At 37.0% G+C, this 27,588-nt stretch overlaps 1 protein-coding gene across 1 annotated transcript in view; it reads right to left on the bottom strand.

Moving 5' to 3' along the window:
* Window positions 1-27,588, bottom strand: part of NAALADL2 (N-acetylated alpha-linked acidic dipeptidase like 2) — a 406,653-nt gene that overhangs the window by 249,717 nt on the left and 129,348 nt on the right. The window contains exon 3 of the mRNA XM_033006356.1: window positions 14,196-14,466. Coding sequence (XP_032862247.1) covers window positions 14,196-14,466 — 271 coding nt within the window. The remainder of the gene's footprint in view (window positions 1-14,195; window positions 14,467-27,588) is intronic.

The raw sequence follows: 27,588 nt of genomic DNA, 5'->3' as shown, positions 1-27,588 counted from the left end.
GACAAACAAATCAGGAAAGAATCTGAGGTAGAATTTGAGAGCGATTTTTAAATTGAAGGTTCTAAGAAGGTTTTTTGATATGAAAAACTAATTTCTTACAGAGCTACGTTTGCTATAAACCAAAAATTCCCTTCTTTAGAACTCAGTTTTCACACATACTCTACACTCTATTGTTTACAATAATTTCAAAATTACATTATCTTTGAAATCTGGTGATCTTTTCATTATCTATTTTCTTTATGAAAAATGTGGTATATGGCCTCAAAACCCAAGCATGCTGTTTTCTGGTAGCAAATATTATTTACAATGTTTTGTGTGTCCTATGACATTTGGCCATTTCCAAACTGTCTGGGAAAACTTGTAGATAAATTTGGGGTAATTACACAGAAAAGCCTCTGTGATATCCTGAGAATAGCTAAACTCTATATTTGAAAATAAATTCCCCTACCTTCTCACCCAAATTTGGACACTACTTATCCAGATTCCATTTCTAGTAGCACAGGATTCCCTAGCCTTGAGCTTCTTTTTATGTCTTAGAAAACCGGAATGAGAAAAATAATCTTATTCCTTGAAAAATAATAACCTAATGTATTTCCAAACAACTGTGTGAGACAAGACAAAAAGAGATGATTTGTGCAATCTGAACATGCTGAGCCCAAAAAAGCAAATCATTACATATCTAGACTAACTGAAGCTGATTTTGGTCTATTACAATACTAAGAGTTGCACCTGATCAACAATGCCTGGGCAGATTTAAACCACAGAACTTGAACATTGCCCCAGATAGCAAGATACACGTGTGTGTGCGGTCATTAAATAACTAGCTGGTCACTATATAACTAGTGTTTTTTTGCCAACAAGCCGTCCTCTTCAAACAGACTGACTGCATTTTTTCTTCATGGTCGTTAGCACCTGAACCTGGAAGTTTTCTTTTTTTACTTCAATATTCCTACTCATATAATAACATTCTAGAATAATTCAATATGACTCACAGTGTCAGCTTAAAGTCAAAAAGGATTCTTTATGTCTAGTTTTTATTACATAAAATTACACATTACATTACAATGACAGCTAAAACTGTAATTTGTATCAAAACAGGAAGAAAAAAGACATGCCTTAACCTCAGTTCAATAGTTTGGCCTTGCAGACCGAATCCAGTCACAGACACATTTGGCATGTTCTCTCTTCCTCCTCGTCCTATCTGTCCAGCTAACACAGCTCTACTCCAAGCAGGGCTCTACTGAAGCTTCTCCTGCCAGTTGCTTTTGCTGTTCCAGTATCATTTTTACAAAGACACTGAGGTTTAACTTGTTTGCTTGCTTGCTTTTTACAGCAGTGTTTTTTACCTACCAACTCCCAGGGTGACTGAATTAAGATCGAAGCCTTTTTATAGCCTACAGAAAAGAACCTCCTTCCCTGTTTTATGGTTATAGAGCCCCAGTTAAATCTGAGCTGACATAGCTCAGTTTCCTGTTGATAATGCTTATCCTGTACACTCCTCACTCTATATCTATTTTGAACTTTATTTTTCCTTCTTTTAATTCATTCATACTTCCCCTCTGCCCTCTGTCCCAAATCACATTCTTCGAATTTCCCTTTAGCAGAAGACAAAACTAATAACTTCTTAATTCATGATATGCAGCAAGATATCCAAACAACAAATTTATTTTTTTTACATCTTTTCTAATAAGATTTAAATGCAAATCTAGTATTCTGAAATAAAACATTCTTATTTTCAGTCATATTAAAATGATATTTATTTATTTTAAAATCTACAAGAACATTGTTTTGGTTATAAAACATTGAAGGCCACGATATCATTTGACACCTAAAACCATATCAGAAATTCTACTGTTTCAAATTTTCATTAAGCAGTGCTGACTATTTGTCACCTTACTAGTGAAAAAATGTAAATTCTAATGTTTCTTTCTTAGATGTTTAATATTATTTATATATCTCTCTTTCTAAGTGTTAACTGCAAAGATATTTAGTATCATTAGTCCCTACATCATAAAGTCACATTGATCATACTTTCCTAAGAAGAAACAGTAATCTCTATTTGCCAGCCTACTTGATTTAGCTTATGCAGGGGTAATTATTCATGCAAATATACATTTACAAATTACACAGACTAAGGATAAAATAAACAAAACAGAATTGTTCAGCCGTGGTGTGACATCTTAAAAAATAAATCATAAGCTACATATGTACACAGTAAATTATAATGGTGTGATCTACACCTGGCTTTAAAATTTTAAATGAAATGGCTTTATGTTAGAATCCAGTCCCATTATGTCAGAACATGACAAATTCTCAAGGCCCAACTGCAGCAAGGTGGAGGTTTTATTGGATACTCTCAAATGCAAAGAACAAAAGCAGAACATCCAGAGGCTGCAGACAGACCTCCTTCAGTGGCCTTTTTATCATATGCTGAATAAAAACCAGACATTCCCTCCTATAGTAGCTACAACCATTGAATCTTTAGAGAGAAAGCTTGCACCTCACTGAAGGTGCCTAGAAATAGGCAAATATACCAAGAGGTTCTGCAGGCTGCAGCAGAAACTGCCAGCTAGAGAGCTATTGTAGGGAAGGATCCAACTCAGCTGGGCAGGAAAGGCTACCAAAATGGCACTGGGCGCACTACCCCCCATCTGCTTGTAGGCTCAACATCAAACACAGTGAAACAGGAGTCTGCACCGACACATTCAGAGAAGGAGAGTAAACTCCTGCCTCAAATGACAGGTCATAAGAACAGTGTCATGTGAATGCAAACGCTCTCTAAGACAGAAGGTATGTCAACTGCAGTGAAGCATTACATGGAAGTGGCTTTAAACCTAAGTAAAATTTAAGTATTTCATTCTATAACTGTAAAACGTTTGATATTTTAATTTCCTAGAGAGTAGTGTTTCAACTTTTTTCAATTGTTTCATTTTTAGAGTTAGTCTGGCTGTGTCAAAACAAAAATATCTAGCAAATAGCCTTACAATTTTCAGGTTTCCAATTTTTGCCATGATTCAGAACATATTTTAAAACGCTGCAGTTTTCATTGGATGAGAATCCTGTTTCCCAATCAGCTCTCATACAAGCACATGAATAGTATAGTGAAATATATAGGCTATCTGTATTTCTATGCACGCTTGCTATACAAACACATAAAACATACTTTGTTGCTACTGCAAGTACATAGATACATAAAGATAAAATAGGCATCTACCTCAAGGATGCAGACAGTCACATGTTTGTACAAAAGGAGGTCATCCACTTCATCAAGAGAACACCCAAACTTTCAGAAGTCTCAGTTAGAACTCTATTTTCCACATTATAATAAATGCTTTTTCACACAGTAGTTATAGCCCTTGCTTGGCCAAACATAACACGCTTGAACATAACCAGAGAGATGCCCAACGACATAGTGCTGTAAACATAAATCTGAGTTTTAAAGCAGCATTTTATCAAACCTGGAGAAGCAAACATGCAGTTGTGAAAAGGAAAATGACATCTCTCCTATCTCATGTGAATTTTGTTGTTTTGAGTCATTACACAGACGTATAGGTCTCTAAATACACCTGTAGAAAAAGGACTGGGGAAAAATACGTTTTAAAATTACATTCAAATGACAGAAAAGGACTCCAATGAAGACAGGGAATATACCTGAGTGACAACAAATTCAAGTCAACCCAAATGATTGGCCAAGACAAATATAAAGATGGTCGTGTGTGAGAACAGCACAGGTCTATGTGATTGAATAAGTATATAATTCCATTTTTCAATCACCTTACATTTTGGAAAGCAGACTTATCTCACAAGAGACATGTAGCCTGTGATTCAGGTATCATATATAATAAAATTGTACCAGGAAGAAAACCAAGTTCTTTGTTGTTTCAGGCTTTCAAAGTTTGTTTTTAAAAATGCACTTGATAGTTTGAAATTGACATTTGGTCATTAAATATGATACTGTATTCTGCATTGCTTAGTCATCTAAAGGTTTTTATATGGCAGCAGCATTTATCTTTTCATTAAGAAATAGCTAATCTTCATTTTAAAAATGTTTTATTTTCATTAATAACAGCAAGAATTAAATAGGAGTTCAGGATAGGTCCCTTGCTGCAGCGTAACTAGCAGTTCACCTTTATCCTAAAGTCTTCCCAAAGGTTAGGGTGAAGATTTTACTGAACTGTGCCAAATTTTACACAGACGGTTTGAGCATTCATCTCTGCTAAGTGTTGGCAGAAACACCATGGAGAACTTGTGAACTTGGTTCCTGTACTCCCAGCAGGGATGGAAAATACCAGAGAAAAAGAGGAAATCCCATGTAAAGGACAAAACCTGCTTCTGTTTAGGAAAGGGCCCAGTAAACCCTTCAACTTGTACAGTGGCATCCTCTTAAACTGCATCTCGAAAGAAAAGCTGGAAAAACATTCACATTATCTAAAACATATGGGAAAATCTGAAGAGAATCTGGAATCTGGACAACTTGATGGGAAAAAGGAGTAATCTGACCTGACGTCACAGAACCAACTCAGCTTTGCCATCACCGTAGCTGCGCCAGAGCTCTGGAGCTGGATCTGAACAGAGCTTCCCTCATCTTCCTCACAGCCTGGAATCCAGGTCAGTCTCTTTTACATTAGTAGAGAAGTGCTCAGTATTATTGTAGCAATGGTACTTTATGGTACAGTTTTCAATAAAAGCAGTTAGGGACATTATTACAGAACTATCAGTTACCATAGAAATCTGTACGCAATTCTTTCCCTTCACCCATTATGATCCCTCCTGCCCAGGATGTTGAACAATCAACATAAAGAAGCTAGAAACAGGGAGCTCAGTATGAGCTCTCATAAATTCTGAGTCAATCACAAATTTCCCTTAATGGTCCATCTTCCAAGGTCAAGTGGTCTCTCTCCTGAATTTTAACAAACACAAGAGACTAAATTCAATAGACGAAACAAAGAATGCACAGCAGTCATCATTAAAAATATTCACTACTTGTACCATCTACTGAAGAGGTTCCCTCCATATTCCTTTATTTGTCTTTACATTTTTGGTACCCACTGTACCAACACTGTACATCAAGAAATTACCTTCACTGTCTGTATAGAAAAATTGAAAAATTATTAAAGCTTATTTCAGGCAGAGCAACTCTACAGGCGTTACGACAACAGCCGTAAGATCGTCAGGGAAAGATGCGAACTGAAAGTCAGTCTTAGCTACCAGATCCAGATCCTAAAACTGTCCATACTAATACAAGTTTTCATTCTAGATTTTTAGTCAGTGTCATTTCATGACTGCAATGTTTTCTTTTAGTCATAAGATGTAAGAGTTTTATAGGTAAAAGGTCAACATGGACAAAGACATGAGAAAATTTTTTAGAATAAAAATTTTGGTTAGGAGAACAATACAGTAATTGTTTTGCCAGTAATACAATTTCTCACTTTTCACACTACTTCATCCTCTAAAATACTCCCCAAGTACAGATTGTGCCTGGCAAACATTGACCTGCACTGGAAGGAACATCTCTCCTGGATGACAAAGCAGCAGGAGCTTTCTTGCATATTTAAGCAGCTTAGCTCTCTAGTAGTTGAAGCCGTTGCCAGACCTCTTCTATCCTTATTCACCTCTCTCTGGCCCTCGCAGACATCAGTGTGAAGCAGTGAATCTTACAGAAGACAAGACTAACTCTATATGGTAACATAATTCAGTGGAAGGAAGATAAATTCCTTGAAGCATCTTCTTTCTCACACACACCTACTCTTGGGCCAGTCACAAGCTGGTGATTGATTAGTCACCTTCTCTTTGAAGTGCAGAGCACAGGAACATAAGAAATCATTATGAGAATAAAACTGATATATGTCATGATTAACTCACATTAAGGCCTTCATAATGAATGAGATAAACACAGTAACTAATATTCACTACATGAGGTGTTAGACATGAGATTTATTTGTATTTAGTGGTAAAAGTGGCATATCTGACAAAAAACTAGGATGCCCAATTCTAGAAAAAGAGAAGATCAATGCATTTTCAGCTTTGTTTAGCTGGAATGGATTTTTTTATTATTTATAAGCAGATACTTCTCTCCTGGGATTGCAACTGGTAGGCAGTCAGAAATGCTGTATTTCCAAGCAGTTTAAAAGTGAAATTCTGAAAAAAAGGTTTTTCTCAGGACATTTTAGTCCAGCCAGTGAACAGGCTCTGGCATTTTCACAGTTCACATACATACCAAATGAACTTCTGCCACCGCACTTGGATACCAAAATTAAGACTTGCCTATGTTAGTAACTGGGTCTTTTTTTTTTTTTACAGTTTTAAAAATTCAGTTCTTCTATGTTTTTTCAACCAGCTATATTACAGCTGCACATTTTTTCATCCTGCTCTGAAAGGTTTCAAAAGACATTTGCTTCAAAGGGTTTTCTCTGAGAGAGGTCTTCTTCACGTTTTGGTCTTTCTCACTATTAAGGCTCTGTGTCCAGGTTTATAGCATTCCTCAAAGCAGTCTCTAAAGAGGTGCATCCTTTGCTCTTTTATACCAAAACTCTTCAACAAATAAGTCAGACAGCTGCTAAAATCTGTCCTAACTAAATTATCCAATTAATGGCAGCTTTATCCTCAACTAGTTTAGATTACGTTTAAAAACTTTCATGTATGATTTTGGGTTTTAGAACTTACTTCCACACTTTCAAAGTGATCACCTCAGAAGATTATATTTGAACTTCATATTACCACTTCCTAACACCACCATTATTTAGATTTTGTCTCTATTTTCAAAAATAATCAAGTGCAGTATGTCATAAAAATTATTTGTTCTTTTTTTAAAAGTTTATTTTATTACAGTGATTCTAACCCATATTCTTAAGGATGACTGCCTGATACCTGAGCCTGCTCCCAGGTACAGGATGTTCAGGCACAGCAAAATGTAATGTGCCTCCAACTACAGATGCTTTTGTATTGCTAATGTTCCTTAAAAGGTTTTAGGACTTGCATGTCTTCCTCAAAAATAAACTAAAAAAATGAGAACAAGCATTTGCTTAATCAATATTGTGTTTTACAGTCACTCATAACTTGCACATAGCTGAGTAGCATTTTAACCAGTTCTTTATTGTTTATGCATGAAACTCCATTTTTTTTTTTAAACAGTGAAGTTATATAAGTAGTTTTAGGGATAAGAATTGAGTATTATATAAATGCAAAAATGTTTTGTTACTGTTCTCATTGTATCAGTTGTAGTTGTTATGTCATTTTTCTCAACCTGGCAATTTTTAAAAGCTGATACTTGTTTTATAGTCTCTCTGTTGGAAGAAATTTTTGCTTTTGTTTCTAGTGTAGCAAGATCCCTTCAAGGAATTTTTAAACGTTCAAAACACTGAAGAAATTTAAAAGAAAAAAATCCTTAAACCACAAACCAAACAGCTCACAGCAGAAGCGTTTTTTTACTTGGAATTCCTCCTCTGAGGAGGATATTGACCTTGCAAACTTAAACAGAACACATGTATGTTGTTGGTAGGTTCATATTTACTAAGAATATGTAAAAGAAATTACAGGGAGCCAATAAGCTAGTACTACCCAAGCAAAACGTGCCTTGTGATTTGGCAGAAATATTTCCACTTGGAGTAACTTTCTATTCAGGTTTGCACCAAACACCGTTAACAAAAAGTGGCATGAAAGAAGTATAACTGGGTAGGTACCAATCCAGGTATCTACTGAACTGCACAGGTGACTGCACCTTGTCTGATATAAATTACACAATAAAATCTTGGAGATCCATGCATTTACAGAAGTTAATTCCCCTCATATTCTCTCACAGTGACTACGGAAAAGCAAAACTAAACTCTGCCTAAAAATGCTGTAATTCCCATTGATTTCAATAGCAATTTTACTTGCACTAAAACCTGAATAAAGCACCAAATCCATCTCCCAAGCCATCAGTGTTTGTAGTCTCTAGTTTTAACCATGCAATTGGAATATAAATAACATTTATGGCTCAGCATTGCTCCCTATCAAATACTGTACAGAGTCCTTACTGAAAAATGGCGTTAGCTGATTATGTGCAGTGGCATGGAAGTGCTCAGTGATCTGTTATCTCTGTAGATATCAAGATGCCCTACCTTTTGCGTTTTTTGAATTTAAAAAACCTCATTTATTATTTATGACATTATTACTAAAATGTCATTACTACTATTTTATTAATAAAACATTAGTACAGTATTGACTTGCAATTATAAAACATCAAAAGGTTTTGCAGCAGCATCCATTTGCATATTTGAAACCCAGCCCTTCAGTGACACAAAAATCTTGCAGCAATATTAACTGGGCTTTTGTGCATGATGAACTACTATTATTTTTAGGGAACTGTACAACTTTATTTATGAATGGTTATGTGATATATGCCAGAAAATTGACAGTATGTTCTGCAGGACATTTCCTCAATGATTGTTTTCGTAGTCCTTGACTGCAACTTTAGATTATATAACCTTCACATTGCATTTCACAGGTTTCTATATGTAAAGATAATGGAGTGGCAGCTATGCTGTAGTTAATGTTGAATGTTGTTTTCTGTTTAAAGGTCAAGTCTATTCTAAAATCCATATTCTTAGTGAGATTGTCTTGAAAATTTGCTGTGCCTACTTGGTATGCAGAGCAGTGGTCTAAGTTATGATTATTTGTGGAAGAGGTTTCTGAGAAACTCTTCTATAAATAGAAGATAAATAAAGCTCCTCTAAAACATCTAAATGTTACAAAAATTGCATGATTCTTCTCATTTGTGTGTGTGTGTTATTCAACCTATAGACCTAACCATCTGCAAACTGATTTCAGTTGCTAGGGATTCATTTTAGCTAGTACATGTCTCTTCAGAGAAGAAATTTTAGAAAATGCTAATAAAGATAATAATGAACTAAATTGGCACGCCTAAAAGAATTAAATGCACACATGTATCAAGATTCCCTCTAGCTTGATATTTTGCACCATTGTGCCATCAAAAATGACTGAAAGACTTAGGGTGAGATGCTGTGATTATTTAATCTAAATTATACGCACTCTCTGCCTTTGGAATTCAAGATGTGCAAGTCAGCATGCTGCAGAAGGCTCATTTGGAAATTTTGCCTGGGGGTAAAAATAACCTGGGAAGATTTTAAAATTTTCTAAAACCAACCTGCTGACACCAATCTTAATTCAGAAATATTGTTAAGGAAATTACCACTGATTAGCTAGAGGGAATATAAATGATAATAAGGGTGCATTAATCACATTTCCAGCATGATGAAACCAAACGTGATGGAAGCAAGGTGTTGGGTCACGGACTCCTGATTCATTGTCCCTCCAGAGGAACCTGTAACCTTTTGGTGCAGAGCTAGAAATAGAGAGAGATACAAGTACTCCAAGGAAACAGTGCTGCAATACTGTACGGACCTGGCAGAGAGGTGGGGACCGCAGAGCACACAAGTGAGGAGCATGCAATGAGTGGGAAAGATTAGAGGAACAGATAGTAGAGGAGAGGAAGACTCCCATCTTCCAGCAGAGTGAATGACCTGGGAAAGAAGGGGATGGATGGGGAGAGGAGGTATCTCAGCAGAGACAAAAGAAAATGGGGTATCTGATAAGAAATGAGCAAGCCCCCCTCCTTGTGAAAGAGGATCTCAGAGCAATCAGAGTCCTGCATCCCTTATTCCCATCTTGCCAAGATTGAAGAATGGTGGGAAGATCACTGAGTGAAATTAACAGATGGGTTTGTACTTCTTGTATTGCTTCAGGTTGCATTAATCTCTGTGGTGGGTTCTCATTTAGCTGAGAAAATGTCACCAAAACAAATGAACTGGAGCAGGCAGTATGCTATCAACAGATGTAGAGAAACTCTTCTGCATATTGTAGATAGAGGCAAACAGCATTCTCACTTGTCTGCTCCCTGTAGCCTCTCCAAAACTAATCAAAGATATCACTGACTGAGTTGGGAGTATAAATGCCTAAAATCAGCAGACACTTTGAACAGAGAAATGGGTAGAATCAGTCAGGGAACGTGGACGATGGCACGGCAGTGAGGTGACGCAGTGGAGGAGTCCAAGCAGTCAGGGAATAGTGACAGAGGAGAGGTCAAACATAGTCAGGTGTTGGGAGAACTGCCTTGAAGATATGAATGATTAATTTCCGTCCATGAAACCATCAAGCTCCTGCCTGCATATGTGTTCCCATTTCAAGAACATGCCAGTACTTGTACCTTGCATTCTCTCCCAGCTCCTGAATCAACACAGTCCTTTTGGAGTATGAGGTCCAGGAAAGAAAAGTCAAGTTTCGCTTGGCTTGCTGAGAGCATCTGTGATGCAAAAAAGAAAGGACAGAGGACCGGCAAAGGAACTAACAGGTATTTGGTGCATTCAGCAGCCAGTTATTCCTGAAAAGGCAGAGAAGTGTAGTGTAGCAAAAGACAATGTTGTATAACAGAGGACCCAAAATATCAGAGGAAAGTTAGGATTGCCAAAAGCTCCTTAACACTTCCATAAAGCAAAGAGTGAATAAATTTAAGGTGAAAGGAAGGCAAGGGAAACTTCAGATCACACAAACATAATTCCACAAAATCATAATATAAAGCAAATACAATCTTCATTTTGCTTTAATTAGTCTGTCCTTGAATGTTGTCCCAACATGCCAACCATTACATTCGGTAAGATCTTTTCTTTACAGTTGGCTAAAGAAACAGGGAACAGAGCAGCCAAACATTGTGACACCAAAACTGAACACTTGTTTCTTCCTAAATTTCGCTGTACTCAGCAGTCCTGCTTTAAACCTGCCACGCAGATGAGCTGAGCACCACCCAGCCTTCCACTGCACTTCCAGCCAAGATGTTTCCTTACTTACTCTTCACTGCACTCAGGGGATCACCTCTACATGTCTCAACAGACACGCTATAATATGCACCTACACTGACTCTACTTACCAGCACAGTACTGAAAGCAGGACACTGGATCTCTGGGGGTTTACACACACCTCTCCTGGCTCTCACTGATGCTTCCCCAGGTCACCCCTCCACCGGTGACAGCGCACGCAGCCACAGCTCTCAGATCACCACACACCATGAAGGCAGGGAGCAGGAGCACATTCAGATTCATCACACTACACTCACTCAGAGACTGGCTAGATACTGTTCGACAATGCATTTTGCTTTAATGCATAAATTTGATGCAATGTAATTTCCTTTTATATATGTACTCTGTTGGCCAGAGTGGCTTTCCGGTTTTCATCAAGCAGACAAAAGGGTTAAACTCTCTACAAGGTGGCTGATATTTAACTTTTATTAAAAATATATTTCACATATCATTCTTTCCTTAGACTGACCTAGTCTACAATACATTATTTACGTAACTGCTGTAGTATCTATTTCAAAACTGACTAGACAGCCCTCTCCAGAACTGTAGGCTGCCCTGCCCGTCACCATGATGGGTAAACAGTGTCACCTTCTCAGGGCCTGATGAAATACAGAGAAGTACTTAAGTGCACCATCCATCACAATGGCACTAAGTAGGTCTTTGAAGTAGATTTCCAATCACAAATGCTCACATTTTTACTCACAAATGCTGCTTAGACTGTTACCAGAAAGCACAAATTGGATGGCTCATATACAGTGGCCATATGATGAATGGACATGACAGGTGGTCAAAGAAAATGAGTCTTGCTATTCTACAAATAACCTTGTCAACACAAAAGTAGAGCTGTAGCTCTGCTGGTAGCCAGACTGCAATAACATAATGGCTTTATTTGCTCAAACTTCTAACAACCCAAATATACAAATGAGATACAATAAAGCAGCAGCATCAAAACAGTATTAGCAATTCAACCAGATTATGTGACACAGTATATTTTTTTTCACTGAGGATGTGTCACATTTGAAAGAAAATTATTCAGATTATGTGTAGCTGTTACAAGAATACCTTTTCACAGGAAAGCCCTCATGATTTTGCAATCACAACAAGATATTCAACTTGGAGTTCCACTGCAAGCAATCAAGACACCCTCTGATGGCTGAACCCAGCAACAGCCACCACCTGCTACTTCTCATTTCACATTTTTCTACTGCAATTAGTTTCAATAGTAGAGATTATTGTGTAGGATTGAAAGTCTGGAGGGTTAGATCACTACTGACCTATCTGTAGCTTAAACAAATAGGGAAATTTCCCTTTTATGCAAAGCTCTAGATCTAAGGACACTTCAGATAGACTTTTTGAAGAAGAAAAGAAAACATCTGAAGTATTGTGAGGGTGTGAGGTATATCAAAGAATTGACTCTAAAACTGTGCACAGAGTCATTCTTTGGCTCAAGTACAAGCGTTGAGTTTTGCCAAAGCCAACGTCTGACCCTAGTGATGAGTCCAATTCAGCGTGTGTGGTCCTTATTTCTGCAGAACTCGTAGAGAAAACTGCACTGAAATATAACTGCAAGTGGTACATGTGTTGCTCGTTATAACATCAATGAATCTTCCTGCAACATTGGATTTCCTTTATTCTGATGAATTTGTTAGCAACACATTGATTTTCATTAAATAAAATCTCAAAGGCCACAACTGTACTTTTATCTCATTACAGTTACTCTTATTAAGTTACAATGAGAAAAAAAAATATTACATATTGAGTTTCTAAGTGATAAATGGGAGAAGCCAAACCCATTCATTAGTACTGTTTTCTTGCCCATGGAAAAGTTAAAGCATATATCATGCAGGTTAGGACCTACACTTCCCTACTTCATTTCACTACTTAACAACAAACTTTAACTTTAATTTGTTGGGTTTATAGAGCTCCAGAACAGAGGCTGTATGGAGATAACAACCAGGAGAATCAGTAGGGAAAACAGATATGTAAGGTACACAAAAACAGGAGATGGAGAAGTCTCTCTCCCAAAGGAGAACAAAAACTCCATTCCTTCTCCTCTCTGAAATAAATCCCTTGGACTCAAAAACTCCAGTACTTTTAAGAAATTGAAGCCAAAGCTTGTGAACTTCAGGATGAGAAAGTTAAGGATCTGACTTTTTACCAGCCCTCATATTTCTCACAGTCAAAAATTATATTAATAGTGCATAAAACGGGTTAGTTAGCATCATGCAACTTTGCCTATTCTGAATCCTTACAAGATTTCAACAATGCACTACATGTTATTAATAAACATTATGGGCAAACACTGCCACAAACAAAAGAAAAATACACAACCGTTGCATTCTACTGTTAGAAATTCAGTAACTGATATGCTATAAATATTACGATACTCGTAAAATATAAAGGTAGTTGGAGGAGGTACCCTCCAAACCCCAAGCAATTCACAGTCTGTTCCTCTTTGGTCTATTAGTGTTCTAAGTCATGAAGACAAACATATCTTTTAAGCAATAGAGAAACCATGATGGAAAAACCCCTGAATCATTGAAATAACATACAATATTTCAAAAAGGAGAAAGACAACAGTAATGCAGTTAACAGTCAAATTGCAATTTTTCTATTTCTGAAATATTTATTGAGATTTATAGTATCTCAGCTAGAAAAGTAAATGGAAATGATGACCCCTTTGTGCACCCCCAATATATTTGGAAAGCAAATAGAGAAAGGCAGCCAGTGAAGACAGTAAAGAGGATAAAACAAGATAATCCAAGATCTTATTTCACTTGGCAAGTAACAAATCCCTACCGGCAGGATCTTTTCACTGACAAAACTTCCTCACAAGAGCTACAGTAAGATAAAACTACAAATCACGTTTTTTAAGAGGAAACAGAACAGATGTGTCAGCTGTGTTGCCATAGTAGAAAGTATGCAAGATCCACGACCATAATTCCAGGAGCTCCAGGTATTAGCCCAGCACTCCCACTAGTCTCACTGTAGAAAACCTCATCTTACCCTTCCTGCAGGCATCCCTCTAACCAATAGCCCTTATACATCAAAAAGGATAAAATGTTGCCCTAGATACAGCTTTCAGATTTTTACACCCAAGCAAAAGATGTCAATTCATAAACTCAGATACTTTTTAAAAAAAAATTTAAAAATAATCACCTGAAGCGTTCAGGTTTGACTAACTTTTAAGTTTGAATTGAGATTAGCTACATCATATTTTACCTAAATATGTTTATTCTAAGTCTGGGCATGTTACCATATGTACTTTGCCAGGCAAGTTCAACAAAAGTTGATGTTTTCTAACTCTATTTCACCACAAATGACAGAAACAAATGGTCATATTACCTCAAGAGTTCCTTTGGCAGAGTAAGCTGCATATGAGTACAGGAGGTCTTGGCTATGAAGAGTTTTGGTCTCTCTGTCGCACTGTTGTCCACTAGGATAAAAGCATTCACCGCTGTTTTTCAAAGTTATTGTGTTTGAAGAAGAGCCTGGTAGGTCAAGCAAAACAGAGTAATTTACCAGGCGGAGATCTTCAAGGCCTTGGGAACTCCAGTGAACCAGAATTTTCATTGCAATGTCTACATCATCTTCTCTAGGGAACTGTAACAAATCTCTGGAAAAAACACACAAGTAAACACAGTTTTAGTTTATTTCCCAGCAAGACACTTGTACCTTAGTATGCAGCAGTCCATAATTTTATTCAGAATGTATCATCAAACATACCAAAAAAAAAATCACGCTTCATTATTTTTGCAAATAATTTCTTACCAATTATGAGACAAAAGCAACCATGTTTGGGAAATAAAAATAAGAAAACACAGTACTTATAGGAAACATATCCAACTGAAACAAAGAATCCTACAAAAATTATCACAGTAATTGTTTCAAAATTATCTCTCTGCTGCTGATCAAGTTTCTGTTATAGCATCAATTTAACCAACCATTGAATACGAAGAACTCAATCTGAAGTAACATTACAGGGACTTCAGGAAGGGCATGATGCTGAAAATTAGTTGTAATTATATGTTTGTCTTAAATTCATTAAGTAAAGCAAATTTGCTAAATAGAATGGAACTGTTCCCCCAAATACTGTGCTACATGTCAGAAAGCTTTCCTCAGATTTCCTACCTGCACTGAAGGATTACCCGGGCCAACAGCTTGGCAAGCGTACAACACAAGTCTGGAAATTATTTTGGCAGTATCTACCAGATGGGCCAACTGAGACTTTAGATGGGTTGGTCTGGGCTTGTATCACTGGGCCTGTGTCACTGTTCAACACCTGCTACCAGATAGGCCATAGGACAAAAATGGTCACAGACACTGAAGGGCCACCCTCCTCCTCAGCAAATGCCAAAAGATATGAGATGTAGAGAGTATTTTAAAGATAGCTTTAGAGGACAGACATGCTGAAGGACAACTAAAGGCTTTCCCTACTTATGTAGGCAAGCACTTATGTAAGCAAAGCAAGGCAGAAATAAAAAGCACCATTATTCAAATAAAAAGCACTATCCAAATGCAGTACAAAAATCTTATGGAATATTTGCTGAATATTGTGAGGATTTTATGGGTTTTTTGATGTTTTCTTTTTTGTCTCTTAAGCTCTCGGGACTGAGAAACAAGACTAAGGATCACAGAGGTATTGATTTCCAAGCACAGAGATACTGACACTGCCTGAAACCCTTGTTCATAACCTCTCTTCACAAACAGGCCAATTATAGTTAGATGCTTTAGGGTCCTTAACAGAACTTTAAAAAACACCCTGGCTGTCCTGCACACTTCAAAAGCAATGCTTGAATAATGCACAGTCTTTTTAAAGCCATTATTGTAAGTGATGGGTGTTTGAGAGGTGCTGTGCAGGCCCCTCCATGCTATTCGGTGCCCAGCTGTGAGGATGTGCGCTGGGGTGCTCTCAGCTGAAGGCATCGGCACCGCTTCCATTGGGGTCTACGCTCCCCCCAGGGGGAACTCCACCAAGAGCTTTTGACAGAAAGCAAGAACAAAGACTCCCTTCTCCACCCCAACAAAACGATCTTGTGGTTCAAGAGACCTTTAAAAAAAGAACATTTAGTGCCGAGATAACATCAACATCTTAAAAAGGCAAAAAGTGAAGTTATAACATCTATTATAGCCTAGAAATGTATCAAGAATGGTATACTACCTTCAGATGTCTAATGCCCATCTTCACATTATATAGGTGAAATAATTATTCAAATATCCAAAGGATTTCTAAAATATACAAAAATTCTGTTTAAAGAAAACTGTTGTATCCTAGGCTGCATTGCAACAGCAAGGTTATTCACGTACAAAGTTCAAAAACTCTACAAGAACACTGGACTTACGTTGAAAACTTCAGAAATCCAGTCAGGAGGAATAACTGTCTTGCAGATTTAATATTTTAAATTATCTAAAATAAATCTTCAAGCAGTCTACACAAAACAGATGAGTTAATCCAATCTTTAGTATATTACAAGTTTCCAATTTCATCTCCTGTGCCTGCTAATATAATGACATAAACTTGGGCAGTGAAGAAATACAGAAAGTTGTTTGATTAACACAATCATTAAGAGAATATCTGTATTTCCCTCAGGTTGTAGAAACATTAATAGAATAAATAATTGAAGAAACTTATCTCAGGCCCATAAGGTTATGGCACATTGCAACAAGAAGTATTCCATTTTAATAAAAGGAATTAAGCATTAAAGAAGAAGATACAATAAGCAAATTGTTCCCTTAGTAATAAAAGTTACTTTCCACTTCATAATTAAATAAGCATGTCTTTGAAACTTTTGTGACAACATATCTGATTAAGTTAAAGAAATGAGCACACTCACTATTTACTCCATAATGTCTTTACAGAATGTTAAAATCAAATTGCAAATTATGAGCACACATTATATTATAATAAATTGGCACATATTAGACTACTTTGGTAAATCTTATGAACATCGCCAGCAAGATTTTTTTTTATTTTGCGGCTTTTTTACAATCACTGACTGACACTTCTCTCTGATATAATTTTGCTGACCGCATGGACCTAAAGTCAAGGTAATTTATCCATTATTTTTATTCAAAACTAGTAGGATAACAAGTATAACATGCAAATATAGCATTTCTTAAACCTGACCAAATTCAGAAAAGTTATGAAGCTTGAGAGTTTGTCCTGAAAAAACCCCACTTCATGTGCACTTCACAGTCCTTCTCTAGTAATCATCAATTAACTTCCTTCCTAAAACTTCCACAATGCTGAGATTCATAGTAGTAAGATTTAAGCAGTAGAAAGAAAGAGGCCCTCAGGCTATTTATGTTTCTTGCTTTTGCATACTCGGTAGTAATCAATAGCAATGTGATTGCCAATTCCTGTTTGCAATAATGCCTTTAATAAAGTCAGCCAAATTTTTGATTCCCTCACATTAAAAAGATACTTTCTTCACCTACTTGCTCAGGTTCAGTCAGTGGGAATAACCACAAAGTTAATGGGCACATCTCCGTTGATTTAAATCTGCACAATTTATTGAAGAGGAGCCACCACAGACTTAAGATTTGGTCTCAAGTTAGAATAAACGTTAATAAATATAACAATAACAGTCTGAATAATACCGTGCCTTTATCAGATGCTTTTGAAGAGATTTCCACAAGTTACCTGCCTTTCCTTCCTAATATAGATCAGATATTGAACTAATGTACATCAGAACAGGACATAAACTTGTTTCATGAGTATTCTGCTCCATCCCAAACATGCTTGGTTTCTGAACCAAAAAAAAAAACAAACAGGCAAAATTGCACTTAACACTCAGAAAGCATACCCTACTTCACTTGAACAGGGTAAAGTTTTAGCACTTTGATATGATGACAGGATCAAGAAAATGTTTATGAAGACATGTTCTTAGATTTCCTGGGTAAACAAGAAGTCCAAGTCATAATTTACTGCCTTATCAGTTGAATACCCTGGCCAGTAAAGAACAGCAGACCATGACTGTTGAAGGTTCAAAGTTCTACAGCTAGGAAAATAATTTGAGATAAGACAAAGATACATCTGTAATAAAGCAAAGATTTCTGCAGCCTCTGCAGCTTCAAAGGACCAATCTTCAACAAATTATTCTAAGAGGTAGATAAACACACACAAAATCCAGAAATAAAATTTTCAAATTGGTAGCCATGGGGAACATGGACCTGCAGGAACTAAACTGAAAGTCATCTGCTGTAACAGTGCTTTTTTTGACATAGCTTGATAAAGAAGAGACGAAGGTATTGCAAATAAGCCAGATGCTCACTGCTGGTGACACACTGGGACACTGCGAACCACCACTCAAAAGATATAAAAAAATTACAATAGGTCACTCTAAGCATCAAAAATAATGGAATAATTTAATTGTGAGAGACAATTCCTTATCAGAAAATCCTATTAAACTGCTACAACCCTCCTCTCCAAAATATCTAAAAATGCAGTAGGATTCTAACGGGGACAAAATTTTCCCTCAAATATGAAGTTCAAGTGTGGTTTGTTGTTTGTTTTTTCCTTTAAACATTCAATGTCTGCACTGCAATGAGGGTGGGGAAGGGCCTACACTTCATGGCCTGTTAAAAAAATAATCTGAATTCCAGTTTTACAGAGTTAGAAGTGTATCTAATTTCCTTATTCCCAAATTTTGACACTAAGTTTTTACTCTTTATGTTCTTCCCATTCACTGAAATTGTTGATAAAGCAATTACTGTAATTCTAGGTAAGAACTAAGAACAAATATATTTTTGGAAGTTTTATGAGCCGATTTTTCAGCTGAGTAGTTGTTTTCAAGTTTTAGGAATCACAGTGAATTCACCAGGCAACAGTTTTTGTAAAGCTACATCAGATCGAAGTGTTATCTTGCCTAATAACGCTGTTTCCAACAGTAGCTGGTCGCAGATAATAAAAAAAAAAAAAAATGCAAGTAACACATCATATGGGGTTACTATATTTATAGACTTCCATGCATATGTCTTTTTTCCTACCCACAAACTTTGTCCAGGCTGAATTTTAAAAATTTTTACATATGTTCAGGATTTCAGAACTTGTCCATTAATAGCTGAGATGTGGCACTTTCAGCAGTGCTGGGCGAATGCACAGCACTTGCACAGACCAACTGCTAAGCATATGCACAAGTATTTTTCACAGTTGCAGACAGAGTATTTATCTGTATCCATCACATGCAGTGTGTACACACAGCTAACTAAATGCGTTCAGGAAATATCACCTGCCCAAGTCACATCTGCTTAAATTTTAATTACATGTTCCTGTTAATTAGGGTGCTGAACTGGCTGGTCTCCAACCTGCCCGATCGGATTTCCTGTGGTCTGAACTGACTGCCACAAATCTGCTGATTCCAAAATAAAGAAAAAAATACGAGTCGAAGTGAGGATAAATATTTATCAGGAGGTTAGAATATGTAAGAGAAACATTCTTATGGTGTAAAGAGTTGACTACATGAGGCTTAGTGCAGGGTAGGATCCAGAACCATTTCTGGCTCTTCAGGTTATGATGCAAGGCCTTCAGCAACTGCTCCAGAACACAGACCTGTGACATCCTTTGTCACATCTGCCATCACTCTCTATATATTCTGGGCATATTTTTACCACTGACATTAATCTTGTGGCAGTGATGGATCAAAAGAAATCTCGTACTGTGTTCATTCTTGTCACTCGATGACCATAGTAATGACCAAAACTAAACAGGTAAGTCTATTCAGACATGCTTCCTAAATCATAAACAAAATAATACTGTCCTACAGCATGAAAGCAATGGAAAGCTCTTGTTAAACATAACATTTGGACACTAGATTGGTCAAGCACTACTTGACATGATGCTGTTTCTTCCATTTGCCTGGTCTTTGGTGAGCCAGTCTCATCATCCACTGTAGCCTCTCCATGGGAGATGTACCTCTCGGAGAAGACAGGGATTTTTGCCAGCCCTATGCTGTCATCCAGTTCTGCGTGATAGAAAAATTTATATGTGGCTCATCAGAACCCAGTGACGAATACATGGTCTGTCCTAATGATAGGAAGGCTAAAACCCCATTCATTCTTGTATAACACTGCTTTTGCCAGCCAAGGCAGCATTTACAGATCTACACCTGCATATTTCTACAAATGCTACATAGTGCCTACAATACATACATTATGGTATTAACATAAAGGAGTATGATTTATGACAGCTTTTACTTTTCACAGACAGAGAATAAATATAATTCATGAAACCATATAAAATATGTAACATTGGGTAAAAGAAAACAGGCTCTAGATTTGGTTGCGCAGTACACTAGCAGAAAAATGCTTTCGAACTTTTTTTTTTTTAACATTAGGTGCACTATGGCTTTTGAGTATTTTCAATAAAAAGGGGCTCGAGTTGTCTATTTAGAAAAATATACCAGGAGCAGGCACAAAAGTACTTCTAAACAAAACTTCATAGCATTTTTGTACTATGTTTCGGTCCACCCGAGTATTAAGCTTTCACAGGGGTGCCTGACCATATGTACCCTGTCCTATCCTAATGCAATTACATGCACAACAGCTTCAGGCCAAACCTCTCATTTTTCTGAGAAGTTCTTTGTCATGGGATTGAAGAACATCTTCAGATCTCAGCCCATGCTGGCTTCCAAGCCTAGCTATTTTGTACTTTTTTTTTTTCCACTACAGGACTACCAAGCATATTGCTACTACCCACCGCATCAGTCAAATGCCTTTTATATTTTTTAAATAAAACTAATGGGGATAGTTCAAATCTCACTTGCCAACATCAGAATTCAAGCCAAACTTGTGTTCAAGGCAGATGGTAGAAGGCATTGAAAAATGACTGGTTCCCTCACTCTATGATTCCACAGTTTATTGGAAAACAAGCAATTCATTGTGCTTCTACACTAAACATTACAAAGTCATAAATTCGCCATAGGTGAGATTTCCAAAGATGTCTAAGAGATTTGGAGGTCAGTTGTGCTGATATCTAGCCATCATCCAAACCCTCCAAAGGCTTCAGAACATCAGAACGTCAATGTGAGTTCCAACAAGAGTCTATCAAATGACTGCCCAGCAGAGGGTAAAAACAAGGCAAGCATTCACAAAATCCCTCAACTACTCTTCTAGTCTATTGTAAACTTAGATGATTTTTGAAAAAAATATACAGCTCTGAATATCTGTGACTTCTGACAGTAGACTGTGAGCATGTGTAATCAGCTGAAGTTCTGCTGCCATGCAGTAACTTCTTAAATTACTGCTTTTTGATCACTTACAATCATGTAGGCAAAATCTGAAAGACAGTTTACTTCGGTATTAAACCAGATGCCCAAGAAACAGAAACCATAAAACTGTGGAAGTTTTTGAAAATGTTTAGTATAAGCAAATCACTCAAGGGCAGACAGGTAGGCAATGACAGAGCTAGCAACAGAAACCAGATTGCCCGATTCACAGGCATGGGTTTCAGTTATCAAAGCAACTTACACTTTATTTAAAAACACCCTTTTTTTTTTTTTTTTTCCTAAACATTCACTTTTTTGTGAGATACACCTTGCTTAGTTAACCAGTGTACAGGCAGATGAGAATGTCGCTTCACATTTCTCCCCCATCATTCTGAAGACACGTTAAAAAAAGGATGGTAATCACCTTCCATTTTCAGAATATTTAATGAACCGTGGAAATCTTAATATGGAGAGCGACAGCTCCAGACCCTGAAGTGGGCTATTTTTCAAAATCCGAAAGACTGCTAATTCCAGATGGAGAGGAGAGAAGAGATACCTTTTACATTGTATATTTCAGTGCAAAAGAAGTCATTGTCATGATTCGTTGTTCCTTTTGGTTACAAAACAGTTTAGGTGAAAGGCTCTCCTTTTAGGAAAGGAAGCAAATCTTTCTTCTTCTTAACACTGATCTCTCAGTCTTCAAATACTTACCACAAATACAACTGATCTACTCTCCTTTATACATTTCTTGTTTTTAATAATGTAAAGTGTTTTCAACAGATGAGCTGTCTGTAAAAAAAGTTCTTTCAAAATACACATAGAATGGAGATATCTACAAAAGAAACCTCTTTTCTCTTTTTTTTTTTTTTTTTTTTCCCAATAAACAATCTCGTGTTTGCAAGAGAATCTCTCAAACTAATGCCACTTTCTTTCAAAATCAATAAGAACATCACCACTGTTTTTTATTTATTAACTTCTATAGTTGCTAAGTTTCAGTCACGAGAGACAGGTTTTCCTCTATGGTATACAGGATTGTCTGTGTGTATAACATCACAATCTATATCTTTGCACAATTACATCTAAACTTGTACTATGTCCGAAGATATAGTAGTGTTCTGTATGACTTAACCTAAACCTTTATTTTGGATATACAAGGCTATCTTAGCCTCCATTTTAAATACAGTAAAGAAAATATAATTTTGCTCAAAGTTTATAGGTCTAATTATTTAACATCTATTTTCTCGCTGCTATTTTCTCCTAATGCAAAGAAATAATCAGGTCCCAAGCTCCAAACAACTGTGCCCTGCACTTTCCTACAGGCCATGATGCCGAGGGCAATGCATGCTGCAGCCAAAGGTGGACAGTAAAAAGACAATCCCACACCTTGAAAGTGTTTGCATATAACCCTGCATTCAGAGGCAGAGCACTGACCCAGCAAAACTTCACAATGATATAATCTTCTTTTCTTCCCAGACCGCAGGGAATATGTCAGTGTCTCAATAAAATGTGACCAGCTGCATAATGAAGTCCAAGTGGAACCTTTTACTGTCGGAGACAATTACATTTACTTACAGCAAGAGACCATTTCTGTATGTATGTGAATAGCAGTGGATGTTTCACTAACACTTTTCTATACAGAAAACCTATTGATCAAAAAAAAACCCAAACCTTGAAACCTTGCTTTTTATACAGAAAATCTGCTGATCAAAAAAAAAAAAAAAAGAAATCTCAGTACTGCCCAACTGGCAGTATTTTATTCTTTTCAATTGCCAATCATTAGGTTACACTGTGAACTGAAAAGCAATTAGGATTGAATGCTGGGTGTTATTCTGACAGCACCGGACATCTTTATTTGAACTGTAGGATTTAACTTTTGAATAATATCCCAGTTCCCAAAGGACAAAGAGGAATTAAGAGGACATGCTAACCCAAAACCCTAGAAAAACTGAGCAATGGTTAGAAAAGCTACCTATTATTTGAAGATTCAGGATTATTTGGAATTAGATAAATCCCCAAATAAATGTTTAATTTTTTAAATTAAAAAGAAGGAAAAAACCTTAATTCTATCTCTTGAATCTCAAGAAGTTAACCCTATATGCAGGAAAACCTAAGATAGCAACAAGATGATGCCATGTAACTTTTCTGTTACCAGCCTCATTTTCTTATCAGTGTATGTTCACTTACCAGAACAATTCTAGTAGAACTAGACATATTTCTAGCTGATATGTCAGCTTGGATGTTTTATGAAACTATTTAAAAGTTCAGTCAGGTTTATTAGTTAAAATGAAAACTGCAGATGAAAAAAAAAAAAATATATGAGAGAAGGGATACAATACCATTTCTACATATTTATGCAAGGAAAATGTTACCATGAATGTCATATCATATGGCTTAGTTCAGACAATTTCCATCTCACCAGCTGAACTGCATTTCAACTGAATTTGTTTTTTATCAGAAAATAGTGACATCTTTGAACTGACCCTTCATTTCTAATATACAACTGAGGAAATCAACACTGATAACTAAAACAGTGTCCTGAAGTTATTTATGCTGTACCGTAAATCAAATTGCTTGTGAATATACAAAAAGCTATCTCCAAAGGACCAAGCATAAAATCTTATAAAGAGAGGCTTTGGGAAGAGACCACAGGAGACCATTCGGTTCAAACAGGCTCAGCTCACCCCACTGCCACTCCAGGCAGATATTTTCCTGCCCTGTTCCAAATGTAGAAGCTCCCTGTCCATCCTAAATAATCACCCTACATACTGCTGCATTTGAACACACTTTATTTTCTCCTTTCCACCACTGACGTTGAGAACAGACTACTCTTTTTCTCTATGCAATAATTTTTTTACATACTTAAGGATTGCTCTTATGACCTTCCCTCATCTGATCTTGTCTTTAGCCAAATGTCCTCAGTCTTTTCATCTGTTTCCTAGGAGGTCCTGCTCCTGAAATCTCCGATTGACCTCCCTGAACTCTTCCAGTCCTCTTCCAGCATGGCCTCACTCCTCCTAAAACTGCGTTCCAACAAATGAACACTGTGAACATGTCACTTGCACTGAAAATGAATTATTAGTATCCAATTATCGTTTGCCTCCATAAAAGTCAATTATTATTCCTCTGCTGTCCTTTATTCTGATTTCACCTTTGTTCCTCTCCAGTAAGTTCACCCAGTTCTTTAGCTCTGCTGACCTCAAAGAGGCCTCTTCATTTCATCACTCATTTGCTGCAAGAAGGAATAGTCCTAAACACATCTTTATGTACAGTAGAAAATAGGTCAGGTTTTCCAAGTGCTGAGAATCCACTTGTAAGAACGGATTCCCCCGTCCCATCCCTTCTCTCCACCCTGCCCCCCCCCCCCAAAAAAAAAAAAAAAAAAAAGAAAAAGAAAACAACACAAAAATCTCCCCAAACATCTCCCACATAAATAACTAAACTTCAGTCCAGGGCTTCCAGAGTTGCTGTTCAGTCTGCCTCGCACCAGACTTTATCATACACCAGTGTTTGCAGACAGCAACCTGGCCTGGCCAGAGCTGTGTATTTTCATTGAAGTGAGCCCTCCCAAAACATCAGGTGGGCTCTGACTCAAAAAGTAAATCTTACAAGGATTTAAACTAGAATGATAAACTTGTTAAAGTAGGCAAAATTCAAAGTATTTGCTTGCTCGGTTCTAAGCGTTTACCAATCGCGGGCCTGGAGCTGCTTTCAGATTTGGCTTCCAAAGTCATCACTGCAATGAGAATCCTAGAAGTTTGCTCTTAGCCCAGTAAATTTGTAGTCATTGTTGCAACCACCTGCAGAGTCCACTTCAGGTCCGTACAAAGAAGTTCTTCTTTCAGCCACTTCTAAGGCTGTTCTACCCACTTCATTCTCCTCTCAGCAGTCTCTGTGCCACAAATATAAACCAGTTGCCCTATGAAGTCCACACATCTCCAGTAAAGTGCATCCCCAAGGGGCACGTAACAACAGCTAGGCATACAGGGCAACATGGAGGTGTCACAGTGCTGAGTCTTCTAGAAAAGTCAGATGAAAGGGATCTTACCTGCTCCTTCTCCATCTTCTCTTTTTACACTTTTTGTTATACAACATTCCCTCCTCTCACCTTGCAACCACCAAAGCGTAACTTGCTTCCCCTAAAGCAATCTATTTTCCCATATTTTCTTGCCAGTTCTAGACTCCCTTGGACTTCTGGCCCTTCTTTATCTGAAAATAAACCACACAAAGTGTCCCAGAAACAGTGGGTGGTGGTTTCATGGAGTAATACTTAAACAGTCTAATTCATTTGCAGCCTCTCTTACGATCTCACTAAAATTTCAAAGCCCATTTTTAAGAGAATAAGGCACAAATAAACGACAAAAACAACAGCAATATGCAGATGTTCAGGAACTGGAATCAAGGCTGAAAAATTCCCCCTAGTATTCAACATACTTTAATGTGCAATCACCTGAATTGCTTACTGCAAGTACAAATGGGCTATTGTAGTACAGCAGTGTTTCAACCTGAAGGCCAGAGGGGGGTGGCTGTTGCTAGGCAGTAAAGAGGAAAGTGCTCTATATTCCAAAGCTGCAGTATCAATTAAATCTTTAAAAAAATAAAAAGCAGAATTCATTACATATCAATGGTAAATTTTGGTACATTTTCTTGTCTCTCTTCTTGTAAAGATACTATGATTCCAAGTCTGAGTTTGCTCTTAAAGTGGTGTTAAGGAAGCTACAGACAGACACAAGGACACAAAAGAGGATTCAGAAATTCAGCACCAGAGCACATTTTCACTGGGTATGCACATAAGAACATGTTCGTGTTTTCTACACTGCAGAAAATAAAAATATTACCATGGTCATCCTGCAGAGCTTCTTATATCTAGTAGGAAGTCATCCATTACACTATTTACTAGCTGGAGGAATTCTGGGAGGCAGATGGTCTATTTGTTATTAACATGACATGAATACTCGTATTCTTGGTAACAAACTACCTATATGGATTATGCAGACACAACATTTCATCTCAAGTTTCTTAAAAATCTGTGACATTAACAGATATGAAACATTCACTGACACATAAAAAGGATAAATATCGAAATGGAAAAACTAATAAAGGGTTTGGAAGTCTAAATATATTTAATGAAGCAGAACCATACAGAGTACCTTCAGATTTTTTTAATCAGGGGAGAAAGAAAAAGTAAAACCACAGCCTTTGCAAAGTAGCTACAGTCAAAAAGATACAAACAGACAAAAAAGTAAAAATTTACAGTTGTAGCTATACCTGAAGCAATAGCCACTAAAACACAGGTATCTTTAAAGTCTGTGTTTGGGGGGAAGTTAAAGATAAATTGAATTGAGTTTTACTAGAAATCTTCAGAAAACAAATCTACCTTACTTAGTAAATATGGGAACACAGTCACAGTTTCACTGCAGTCTAATGTGTATCGTGCCCATTCTTCAACTTCTTTCTCCACCCACCCCCCAAACGGCTCAGATTAACAGCCCATATTGCTGCGTATTCACTGATGCTTTCACTGCAAACTGAATTCTGACAAAAAGAAAAGAACACAACAGCAAAAGACTCAACAATTCATGTGCATATATTCCTCAGAGCAACACACTGTAACAGGAAGTTACAGATTTTGCACACATCTATTTTAATAAACTGACTTAAATCATGCAAGTGCAAATCCATACGTAGACGTTATTTTAAAGTAGTTGTTCTGTTTAATGCTAAATCATTGGAGGCTTTTACTTCTCTGCATTTTCTGCTGGCTAAAAGCTTGCCCACAAGCAGTTTCCCCAACTCTGCTGCCACAAAGCAGTAACACGTCACATCCCTGTGCAAACTCCAAGCTCCCCCCCAACCCCAATTAAAACTATACCCAAGGAAGCTCCTTTTAAACCAACATATATACACACCTAAATTTAGATCAATCCCTTCAGCTTCTTCTAGGGCAGACACAAAGATAAGCAGGATAGCATTTATTGACTTCTGAGTTCTGGTTAGATGCTTAATGAAGTTACTTTTAATAAAAACTTCACTTTAAGTACAAGCAACAATTACTATGAGATCTGAGCAATTCAGGGCATGTTAGAAGGCAAAAAGGAGTATAAAAACTACATTACCATAAGGCTTTCTACTGAAGAAAATAATGATCTGCAAATACATGCAATACTGAGTGAAACAAATTGTGGATTTTATTCAATCTGATCACCAATTAAAATATATATCACATGTGGTTAAGTTTAGAAATTGACTTTATCTGAAATCATTGTAACAGAACACAAGGGAAGATGCTAAGCATATTTTCAGTGAAGTTAATAGTTTTGTCAACAAAATACAGTATTAGCTCTGATATTTATGTAAGCAATATCTTCCAAAGTGCCTACAGGATTTAGGAAAGCAAAGAGACTTAAGCTTCTATTTTGAATTGCATGTGGGAGCATCTTTTCTATATACTGTTTCAAATAGCAAATTTCCTTAGCTAATAGCAGTAACATTACATAAATGCAGAGTCTTGGTATACATATATTTATGGAAAAAAA

The sequence above is a fragment of the Tyto alba genome, unplaced genomic scaffold, assembly GCF_018691265.1.
Source record: "Tyto alba isolate M040663 unplaced genomic scaffold, T.alba_DEE_v4.0 Super-Scaffold_10, whole genome shotgun sequence".
NCBI classification, from domain to species: Eukaryota; Metazoa; Chordata; class Aves; order Strigiformes; family Tytonidae; genus Tyto; species Tyto alba.
This window is presented reverse-complemented; position numbering and strand designations above follow the sequence as displayed.